At 41.9% G+C, this 12,019-nt stretch overlaps 1 protein-coding gene across 3 annotated transcripts in view; it reads right to left on the bottom strand.

The window, feature by feature from the left end:
* Positions 1–12,019, bottom strand: part of ikbke (inhibitor of nuclear factor kappa B kinase subunit epsilon) — a 36,857-nt gene that overhangs the window by 24,697 nt on the left and 141 nt on the right. For 2 of the 3 annotated variants that reach the window (XM_062986187.1, XM_062986189.1), the window contains exons 1-7: positions 11,931–12,010; positions 11,755–11,817; positions 7,190–7,290; positions 6,949–7,086; positions 4,255–4,390; positions 2,355–2,536; positions 627–787 (exon numbers count right to left, since the gene is read on the bottom strand). In XM_062986187.1, coding sequence (XP_062842257.1) covers positions 627–787; positions 2,355–2,536; positions 4,255–4,390; positions 6,949–7,086; positions 7,190–7,279 — 707 coding nt within the window. In that variant the 5' untranslated portion in view covers positions 7,280–7,290; positions 11,755–11,817; positions 11,931–12,010. Of the gene's footprint in view, positions 1–626; positions 788–2,354; positions 2,537–4,254; positions 4,391–6,948; positions 7,087–7,189; positions 7,291–11,754; positions 11,818–11,930; positions 12,011–12,019 lie in introns of those variants that run through there. The other variant, XM_062986188.1, reaches the window with a different exon arrangement.

The following is a 12,019-nucleotide window of genomic DNA, read 5'->3' as shown; positions in this document are numbered from 1 at the left end:
TTTTTTTGTTGCTGTGGTTTTCATGTCTACTGTATACAGTCCCCTCTAAAATGATTGGCACCCATGATAAGGTTGAATGTTCTCCCCGTGTCTGTGTTGGTTTGGTGTTCCTTCACAGTCCAAAGGCATGCAAGTGAAGTGAATTGGAGATACAAACTTGTGAATTGATGATCTTGTGTTAGAGTAACTACCGTTTCTGTCATGACAGTAACCAAAGTGTGTAGAACATGACATTAAAATCCTAATAAATATAGATAAATATATTTCCTATAACAAGCTCAACAACTTCTTACTAGACCTATTACGTTAATTCAGTTTTTTAGAACTGGATGAGACTATGTTTAGATTTATTAAATATAAAATCTAACTATGTATTACCAATTGTTTTATTTATTCATTCACTGTCTGTTGTGCAGTGGGTCCGATTCACTGGGCGAGAGGAAGAAGACACACCAGACAGGTCGGCAGTCCATCACAGGGCAAACACACATACACACATACACACACTCATATATAGGGGGCTTTAGTTTCTCCAATGGGGAAAGCATGCAAATTCTAAACAGGAAAAAATAATAAAGAAAGTAACTTTTTATGTATCTGTGTGCCACTTTACATGTAGATCTTACATGATCTGTTTGTTCCTGCGGGGTCCTCCGTACGGGATGAAAGGTAGGCTGCCAGTGGCTGCATGGTAGAAAGTAACCCCAATGCTCCACAGGTCCACCGTCACTCCGTAGGTTTTTTGCTGGGGCTTTCTCAGCACTGCACGTTCATACATGTCCGGGTGCTACAAGCAAACAAGCAAAGCAAAAAAACAGCTGCACTCAGCTTTAAGCATTTCTTCAAATAATCAATGAATATACACTGATCAGCCATAACATTAAAACCACCTCCTTGTTTCTACACTCACTGTCCATTTTATCAGCTCCACTTACCATATAGAAGCACATTGTCGTTCTACAGTTACTGACTGTAGTCCATCTGTTTCTCTGCATGCTTTGTTAGCCCCCCCCCCCCCCCAAATGTTCATGACTCTCCAAGAACCACTACAGAGCAGGTATTATTTGGGTGGTGGATCATTCTCAGCATTGCAGTGACACTGACATGGTGGTGGTGTGTTAGTGTGTGTTGTGCTGGTATGAGTGGATCAGACACAGCAGCCCTGAGGGAGTTTTTAAATACCGTGTCCACTCACTGTCCACTCTATTAGATACTCATACCTAGTTGGTCCATCTTGTAGATGTAAAGTCAAAGACGATCGCTCATCTATTGCTGCTGTTTGAGTTGGTCATCTTCTAGACCTTCATCAGTGGTCACTGGACACTGCCCACGGGGCGCTGTTGGCTGGATATTTTTGGTTGGTGGACTATTCTCAGTCCAGCAGTGACAGTGAGGTGTTTAAAAACTCCATCAGCACTGTACACACTAACACACCACCACCATGTCAGTGTCACTGCAATGCTGAGAATGATCCACCACCCAAATAATACCTGCTCTGTGGTGGTCCTGGGAGAGTCCTGACCATTGAAAAAAAGCATGAAAGGAGGCTAACAAAGCATGCAGAGAAACAGATGGACTACAGTCAGTAATTGTAGAACTACAAAGTGCTTCTATATGGTAAGTGGAGCTGATAAAATGGACAGTGAGTGTAGAAACAAAGGAGGTGGTTTTAATGTTATGGCTGATCAGTGTATTCAGTCAATGCTAATGAATGAGTCCCAGAGACCCCAGTGTTGTATGGGTAAAATAAAATTTCACTGGGTTCGAAATTAACCACAGAGAGAGACCTCTGTGCACAGTGGTTTGGTGGGTAGCACTGTTGCCTCACAGTAAGAAGGTCCTGGATTCAGTTCCCAGATGAAGTGATCTGGGTCCTTTCTGTGTGGAGTATGCATGTTCTCCACGTGTTTGTGTGGGTTTCCTCAGGGAGCTTCGGTTTCCTCCCACAGTATAAAGACATGCAGTCGGGTTAACTGGAGATGCTCAATTGCCCTGTGATGGACTGGCAACCTGTCCAGAGCGCTTCCTAGCTTTCGTCTGGTGAATTGTACCCACCACAATCCTGTATTAGATAAAGTGGACGATGAATAAATTAATGGATGAACCAGAGAGAGAGTCAGATGTAACCTCATGTAACCTCAACACCAGATAGCTGTCTCTTAGACCCCAAACAGACGTTAGGGGGTGCTCAGAACACAATATTGATATATAAGTACTTTTTATATGCAGTTTTCATATAAGTAAGAACATTCTTAAAGTGTCAAGATGATTGAATAGGGCTAAGAATATGTTGTGAGGCTCCAGGGTTCGAGGGTTACAGACTCAAAATTATATATGACCTTCCTTGGTCTTACCAGGTACTCCTCTGTACCGTAGATGGACAAAAACTTCTCGTCGTCCTCAAGTTCCCGAGCAGCACCGAAGTCCGTGAGCTTGTAGACCGAGCGTCCGTCCTCCGCCACCTGCCTCATGATGTTGCCGGGCTTAATGTCTCGATGGACCACTCCGTTCTCACGCAGATGGTTCATTCCGTTGACTATGAATGTGAACCAAGAATAGACAAACAGTTCAAACTAACATCTGGTCCATATGTGTGAATTCATAACGTTAAAACCACCTCCTTGTTTCTACACTCACTGTCCATTTTATCAGCTCCACTTACCATATAGGAGCAATTTGTAGTTCTACAATTACTGACTGTGGTCCATCTGTTTCTCTACATACTTTTCTAACCTGCTTTTACCCTGTTCTTCAAAGGTCAGGACCCCCACAGGACCACCACAGAGCAGGTATTACTTAGATGCTGGATCATTCTCAGCACTGCAGTGACACTGACATGGTGGTGGTGTGTTAGTGTGTGTTGTGCTGGTATGAGTGGATCAGACACAGCAGCACTACTGGAGTTTTTAAATACCGTGAGTTGGTCATCTTCTAGACCCTCATCAGTAGTCACAGGACGCTGCCCACGGGACACTGTTGACTGGATATTTTTGGTTGGTGGACTATTTTCAGTCCAGCAGGGACAGTGAGGTGTTTAAAAACTCCATCAGCGCTGCTGTGTCTTATCCACTCATACCAGCACAACACACACTAACACACCACCACCATGTCAGTGTCACTGCAGTGCTGAGAATGATCCACCACCCAAATAATACCTGCTCTGTAGTGGTCATGTAGGGGTCCTGACCATTGAAGAACAGCATAAAAAGGGGCTAACAACAACAACTACATCTGGAATTCATCAGGGTTACTGTGATGTTACCATTAGCTTAACATTAATCATCTCCCAGTTACACATGAGGCATTGCCATGCAATGGTGGTCCTTACATGGTGGCTCATCAATGTATTTAATGGTATAGAAATTACAGAATCTAAAACTACGGTAGAATAGAGCTTGCTTGGCTATGGACAGGGTCACCCTGGGGTCATGTTTTTGGTGGTTCGAGGATTACGCCTGAACATCTGGACAAATTTCCTCTTAGTGTAAGTACGTTTCAGTTTTATGTACTGTTTCATGGGTGTAGTTATGCTACCCTGTCATGTCCCCTTGCTGGCCACTTCTTTTCACCACCCATTGGCAAGTTATCACAAAGAGCTTTACCATTTAAGAAGGCACGCTATGCTCTATGTGAATCCCCCACCAATTACGTTGGCGCCCCGACCAGTCCTCCACATTTCACACAAGGTAAAATCCCTTAGTTCACAAGGTAAAACCCCTTAATTTAGCAGCCAAAAACACTAACAAGACCAAAGAACTGACGGAAGGATTAGATAAAGAAAGACAAGTGCAGCCAATGACACCAAAGAGGACGCAGCATACGGTGGGAAACGAAGGGGGCCCTGCTACCAAGTGGGGAAACACCAAAGGTGAGATCCAACCCCCCAGTAGTTTCCAGTGAAGTGGACTACACGGAGAACTTGGAAATTTTAAGTGAGATTTCAAACCATCAGTTCGAATGGAACTTCAAACTCTGTATGGTAAGGGGAGTAATGGCAGTAAACAGTAAAGTTTACCCATCAATGGCCAATTGTGTGTGCATGATGCCCGGCCAGGTCGGTAGCACTGCTGAGATTTGAACTTGAGAGCTCAAACACGCTGCAGTGGCTTATTAGCTTGTGAGATCATTGTGCCATCCGAGCACCACCCCTGGCTAGTCTTAAATGTTGCTAAAAACTGTGAACAGACATCAGTAATGGTTAATTCCAATCACACAGACCTAGGAGACCATGCCTCAAAGTGAAATGACACTTACCCACACACTGTAGCACGACGAGGAACTCGGATTCAGACAGGCCAAAAGCATTCTCGGGTTCCTCCAGTAGATTCAGCAGGCTTCCTCCAGAACAATATTCCATCACCAGAACCTTCTGCTTGGGGTTCAAGTGCATCTACAGAAAAGACAAACACGTGCAAGGTTTATTTTCCTATTAACTGCTTTATAATGTCCAGAGTGGATCAGGAACCCAGACCAGGATAAAACACTGGAATGGTACGCCAGTCTACTGGAGTCTACTATTTCAGACTCTCTTAAAAGTGAAACATGTGGAAGACATGCAAGACTCTAGACAAGAACTTATCAGGACCCTAGAGTTGTAAGCACTGATGTCAGTAACGCGCTAATCTGACCACATTTTTCAGTAACAAGTAATCTAACGCGTTACTATTTCCAATCCAGTAATCAGATTAAAGTTACTTATCCAAGTTACTGTGCGTTACTATTGTTGCGTCTCGGAGAGTGACGTCTGGCCTATGCGACAATTAAGTCTCGAGCTGCGTCCGGAATCGCATACTTACAGAGTACGTACTAGATTGGAGGAAGTATGCACTACTCGGCCGGTAAAGAAGTACATTCAGTACAGAAGTGTGCAGTATGCACACAACACCGCTACGTACTACACGTGGGGACGTGATGACGTAATATCACCATAGTTACAGACTCATTACAAACCCCACTTGCCAAAATTTTGGATATTTATCGTCTTTTTGTTATTTATTTGTCTCTAAAAATTTTATTTTATTTATCTTACTTACACTTGTGAACAGAGGACTCAGTTTTCCGCGTCTTTCTTGTTTCTTATTCCGCTTCAATCGCCTACGCAGCTCCAGTTGCGTTACGGCAGCTGCTGAATGTAACTAATAAAGTAACTTGTAATCTAACTTAGTTACTTTTAAAATCAAGTAATCAATAAAGTAACTACGTTACTTTTTAAAGGTAACTATGCCATCACTGGTTGTAAGGCACCAGCAAAATCCATTGTAATGTTTAGATATTAAAACAAGGAATCATTTCTAAGAAATGCTTCACTTTTAATAAATGCACACTATACAGCAAAATGCATGTAGACCTGACCATGAGCATGTTGGACAAGTCATTCCAAAACCATGGGCATTAAGCAGACTGGAAGCCAATTTTGTCTGCTGCAGGCATTATCCAGTTGTGCCTACTAGAGGGCACCCAGCCGACCAGTAGCAGAGCCAAGATTCAAACTCGGGAGCTCAGAGTCTCAGTGCTGGAGTGATAGCGGATTATCCAGCTGTGCCACCTGAGTGATTAATACGACTTTCAATGGTTTGGGAATTGCAAGTGGATTTTTTCTCCTTTCTTGTTTGATACAATATTTCAGTCGCTTAACAGTCTGTGGTCACCGTTGTCTAAGTATCACACTTCATGATGCACTATACATTGCATTGACTGCAGACAGGCCAGTAAAGCACATGCACTCTGTGTTTACAAAGCCACACTGTTGCAGCATGTGCAGAATATGTGCAGCCCATGATAACTGGTGGCTCACCAATATAACTGTCTGGTACGGTATGCCAGTCTACTTGAATCTACTATTTCAGACTGTCTATAAAGTACGGTATGCAACTTGGCACACACAAACATGTGGAAGACATGCTAAACACTAACCAGGGCTCCGTAGCAAATGTGGACCATAGAGCTGTGTGGCACCAGCATTAATGCACTGTGTGTCAAACTACACCTATCAGCCATCACATTAAAACCACCTCCTTGTTTCTACACTCACTGTCCATTTTATCAGCTCCACTTACCACATACAAGCACTTTGTAGTACAATTACTGACTGGAGTCCATTTGTTTCTCTGCATGCTTTGTTAGCCCCCTTTCGTGCTGTTATTCAATGGTCAGGACTCTCCCAGGACCACCACAGAGCAGGTATTATTTAGGTGGTGGATCGTTCTCAGCACTGCAGTGACACTGACATGGTGGTGGTGTGTTAGTGTGTGTTGTGCTGGTACGAGTGGATAAGACACAGCAGCGCTGATGGAGTTTTTAAACACCTCACTGTCACTGCTGGACCGAGAATAGTCCACCATCCAAAAATATCCAGTCATCAGAGCCCTATGGGCTGCATCTTGTGACCACTGATGAAGGTCTAGAAGATGACCAAGTCAAACAGCAGCAATAGATGAGCGATCGTCTCTGACTTTACATCTACAAGGTGGACCAACTAGGTAGGAGTGTCTAATAGAGTGGACGGTGAGTGGACAACTCCAGCAGCGCTGCTGTGTCTGATCCACTCATACCAGCACAACACACACTAACACACCACCACCATGTCAGTGTCACTGCAGTGCTGAGAATGATCCACCACCTAAATAATACCTGCTCTGTAGTGGTCCTGTAAGTGGAGCTGATAAAATGGACAGTGAGTAGAAACAAGGAGGTGGTTTTAATGTTATGGCTGATCAGTGTATATGGACCATCACCATCTATAGTCAGTTATAATCAATAACAAGCAAAAGTATGTATTTACATCATTTAGTCAGTAGCTGAAGAGATTTGGCTTTTGGTTCTTGCTTGAAGGCTTTTAGTTTGGGTTTTGTACACACAGCCCTACCAGCTACCACCCACAATAAAATCACACACACTCCTACACACTCAAACCTCACTATAGGCTGAGCATCACACCAGATAACCCACCTCCTCTACGGTGAAAAGCTTCACAATATTGACATGATTCAGCTTCCTCAGCATCTCAAACTCCCTCATCTGGACCTCGTAGGGTCTGCTGAAGCTGGCCGTGTTGAACACCTTCACCGCAACCACTTCACCTGTTCTCTTTAAAGAGTGGAGGAATGAGTCAGCTTGTCATACACAGCAGCTGCCATATCGAGGTCACAATGTATGAAAGCGAGATCAAAGCATTAGACATGATATGTACTTTGTTACGGGCTTTGAAGACACTTGCGGTGGCCCCCTGACCCAGAACATCTTCGAGGGACCAAAGATAGTTTGCAGTACTGGCTGTCATCGTAGTCTAACCTGCAAAAGAAGAGAACAAAGAACAAAAGGAAAAGTTGGGACGGTTTTGTAAAAGGCAATAAAAAGAAGAATCCGTGATTTGTTAACTCTCTTGAACTGATTTCCAATGTTTTTACTGATCAGCTTCATTGTAGTTTTTAAAAATTTACACATTGAGAATTTCAGGCCTGCAACACATTCCAAAAAAAGTGGGGACAGGGGCAATTTAGGGCTAGTAATAAGGTGATGATTCCAAACAGGTTATACTGTCTGCAATGAAATAAAAGTCAAAGTAAATGTAAGAAACTCTACAATTTATCTTTCATTTTAATCTTTAATGTTTGATGAGCTAAGAAAATACAGTATTACCTTGTATTAATAATAAATACGGCACTCTTTACAGATTCAACTTGCCGCTTTGTGACGGTTTACTAAACCAACTATTTACTACAGTGTGGGAACCATCATGTTATGGGCAGCATCTGTTGGAAATTTATTTGCATTGATGTATATTAGCAAACAAATACAAGGTAATTCAACAAGGCCAGATACACCACCCTACTTTCTGATGCTGCTGCCCTACATACTGCTATGATTACTGGAAAGTGGTTAGATGAACATCAAGATAAGGTTTTGCTTCCCACAACACTTTACTGCACCTTTATAGGAAGTTTTGTAGCACATACCGTAAATAATGCTCACCATAACTTTCAAAAAATAGAACACGAGAGCTAAATCTGTTCTGGAAACAATGGGTAGACTTACTTCTTCTTAGCTTCTTCATTTAAATATATATTACAAGTTCATTATAACATTTCCTCCTTCTTCAGGTGGAGTAGAAATTTGTCCAACAGGAGTGTGTTTATGTGAACAGCAATGTATACACAATGCTTTACATTGCAAATGCATAAATCGGACTTGTTTGTCCAACACATCCCACAGACGCTCGATTGGATTGACACCGCAAACTCGTTGTTGTGCTCATGTGCAATGGTTTAACCATTTCCTAAACCATCTCCAGTTATGGAGATGCTCTGACCCAGTCATCTAGCCATCACAATTTGGCCCTTGTCAAACTCACTCAAATCCTTACGCCCATTTTTCCTGCTTCTAACATCAACTTTGAGGATAAAATGTTCACTTGCTAAGGTACATGCATGGATCTCAAGGATTAAAATGTACAGTGTATCACAAAAGTGAGTACACCCCTCACATTTCTGCAGATATTTAAGTATATCTTTTCATGGGACAACACTGACAAAATGACACTTTGACACAATGAAAAGTAGTCTGTGTGCAGCTTATATAACAGCGTAAATTTATTCTTCCCTCAAAATAACTCAATATACAGCCATTAATGTCTAAACAACCGGCAACAAAAGTGAGTACACCCCTAAGAGACTACACCCCTAAATGTCCAAATTGAGCACTGCTTGTCATTTTCCCTCCAAAATGTCATGTGATTTGTTAGTGTTACTAGGTCTCAGGTGTGCATAGGGAGCAGGTGTGTTCAATTTAGTAGTACAGCTCTCACACTCTCTCATACTGGTCACTGAAAGTTCCAACATGGCACCTCATGGCAAAGAACTCTCTGAGGATCTTAAAAGACGAATTGTTGCGCTATATGAAGATGGCCAAGGCTACAAGAAGATTGCCAACACCCTGAAACTGAGCTGCAGCACAGTGGCCAAGATCATCCAGCGTTTTAAAAGAGCAGGGTCCACTCAGAACAGACCTCGCGTTGGTCGTCCAAAGAAGCTGAGTGCACGTGCTCAGCATCACATCCAACTGCTGTCTTTGAAAGATAGGCGCAGGAGTGCTGTTAGCATTGCTGCAGAGATTGAAAAGGTGGGGGGTCAGCCTGTCAGTGCTCAGACCATACGCCGCACACTACATCAAATTGGTCTGCATGGCTGTCACCCCAGAAGGAAGCCTCTTCTGAAGTCTCTACACAAGAAAGCCCGCAAACAGTTTGCTGAAGACATGTCAACAAAGGACATGGATTACTGGAACCATGTCCTATGGTCTGATGAGACCAAGTTTAATTTGTTTGGTTCAGATGGTCTCAAGCATGTGTGGCGGCAATCAGGTGAGGAGTACAAAGATAAGTGTGTCATGCCTACAGTCAAGCATGGTGGTGGGAATGCCATGGTCTGGGGCTGCATGAGTGCAGCAGGTGTTGGGGAGTTACATTTCATTGAGGGACACATGAACTCCAATATGTACTGTGAAATACTGAAGCAGAGCATGATCCCCTCCCTCCGGAAACTGGGTCGCAGGGCAGTGTTCCAGCATGATAATGACCCCAAACACACCTCTAAGACGACCACTGCTTTATTGAAGAGGCTGAGGGTAAAGGTGATGGACTGGCCAAGCATGTCTCCAGACCTAAACCCAATAGAACATCTTTGGGGCATCCTCAAGCGGAAGGTGGAGGAGCGCAAAGTCTCGAATATCCGCCAGCTCCGTGATGTCATCATGGAGGAGTGGAAAAGCATTCCAGTGGCAACCTGTGAAGCTCTGGTAAACTCCATGCCAAGGAGAGTTAAGGCAGTTCTGGAAAATAATGGTGGCCACACAAAATATTGACACTTCAGGAACTTTCACTAAGGGGTGTACTCACTTTTGTTGCCGGTGGTTTAGACATTAATGGCTGTATATTGAGTTATTTTGAGGGAAGAATAAATTTACACTGTTATATAAGCTGCACACAGACTACTTTTCATTGTGTCAAAGTGTCATTTTGTCAGTGTTGTCCCATGAAAAGATATACTTAAATATCTGCAGAAATGTGAGGGGTGTACTCACTTTTGTGATACACTGTATGTGAACTTTAGGCTTAAACCACATATTGACTCTATGTAAATACTCTGAGGTCTTTTGTAAAATCCTGTACAATATACTGTCAATGTTTCTCTGTAGACAGTCCTTTTTTTGTTGTTGTTCCTACACTGACTAGGCATAACATTATGACCACTGAATAACACTGATTATCTCTTCATCACGGCACCTGTTAGTGGGTGGGATATATTACACAGCAAGTGAACATTTTATCCTCAAAGTTGATGTGTTAGAAGCAGGAAAAATGGGCGAGCGTAAGGTTTTAAGTTTAACAAGGGCCAAATTGTGATGGCTAGATGACTGGGTCAGAGCATCTCCAAAACTGCAGCTCTTGTGGGGTGTTCCCGGTCTGCAGTGGTCAGTATCTATTAAAATTGGTCCAAAGAAGGAATAGTGGTAAACCAGCGACAGGGTCATTGATGCACGTGGGGAGCAAATCCAACAGACGAGCTACTGTAGCTCAGATTGCTGAAGAACTTAATGCTGGTTCTGATAGAAAGGTGTCAGAATACACAGTGCATCACGGTTTGTTGCGTCTGGGGCAGCACAAGGAGAACCAACACAATATTAGAAAGGTGATGTTATTCCTGATCGGTGTATGTTTAAGTAGAAATGGCAACCCTGATATATATAGTTACCCATACATAACAGTTACATAACTTAACAGTTACAGAATCCAGAGCAGACCTTCAATATCTTTAATAATATTTTTAGTAATACAGTGGACCCTTGGGTTACGAACGGTTTACCATACGAACAAATTTCGGATTACGAACTGAAATTCACGAAACACGTGACATCACGAACAAGTTAACACAGACCGTCTCTCTCTCTCTCTCTCTCTATATATATATATATACACAGTGAGCGAACATTCGGACAGCGGACGATGTTTTTCGGTGTTTTCTTTATATTTTGTAAAATTCTATATTAAAATGGCCTCAAAGAAGTTGCAGAGGAAGCGTAGTGCTGAGAAAATGAACAAATCTACTACTATTCGTTGTTGTATAATTACTCCTGCCAGTAGGTGTCACTGTGTATCAGACAGAGAGGACAGTGAGTGAGAGAGAAGAAGGAAATCGCTGAGTAAAGTATTCTTTCTTTCATGCAACTACACCCACAAAATACAACACTATTGAAATAAATCTGGTATCTGGTAGATACATTTTATTTAAAAAAAAGAAGGAAATGTATTATGGTGTATAGTAACGCACACGTACTGTACTGAAATGTGATGTGTGTGTTTTTATGCACAGTACTACTGTGTATTGTTGTTTATTACAGTATTATCTACTCTATAATTTAAGATATAAGGGAAAATATACTTGTATTTATAACAAAAAAGAGTATTTAAGACATTAGAAAGGTTAGGTAAGGGGGGTTTGGGGGGGTCTGGCATGGATTAATTCTATTTACATTATTTCTTATGGGAAAAATAGGTTTAACTAAAAAACAATTTGACTTAAGAACAGCCCTTCGGAACCAATTAAATTTGTAAGTCAAGGGTCTACTGTACTCAAATTATTGTATATAATAAAACAATAAAGCAATAAGTGTTGTAAAATCATAACAATTATAATAATAATAGGATATTGCACATAATTGAATAATTAACATGATATAAATTGACCTGATCTTTGTTACCTTGTTTTGCAGTGCCACTGTACACAGCTGATACCTTTAATCAGGACCTCTTCATCAGACAACCTGTAAAAAGCAAACGACACTTATTTGTACCAATTTGTACCAATATTAGAAGCCTATTTCTTTAAACATGTTTATTTTAAATGTTAATTTGGTTGTAGTATTGGTTTAAATACTTAAAAATCCTTCACACTGAGCTTCAAAACACTGCTGCCTGATTCCCAACTTCCCTCATACTGTAGCTAGCAAAACAAAACAAAGCAAA

This window comes from Trichomycterus rosablanca, chromosome 24 (assembly GCF_030014385.1).
Source record: "Trichomycterus rosablanca isolate fTriRos1 chromosome 24, fTriRos1.hap1, whole genome shotgun sequence".
Taxonomy (NCBI): domain Eukaryota; kingdom Metazoa; phylum Chordata; class Actinopteri; order Siluriformes; family Trichomycteridae; genus Trichomycterus; species Trichomycterus rosablanca.
This window is presented reverse-complemented; position numbering and strand designations above follow the sequence as displayed.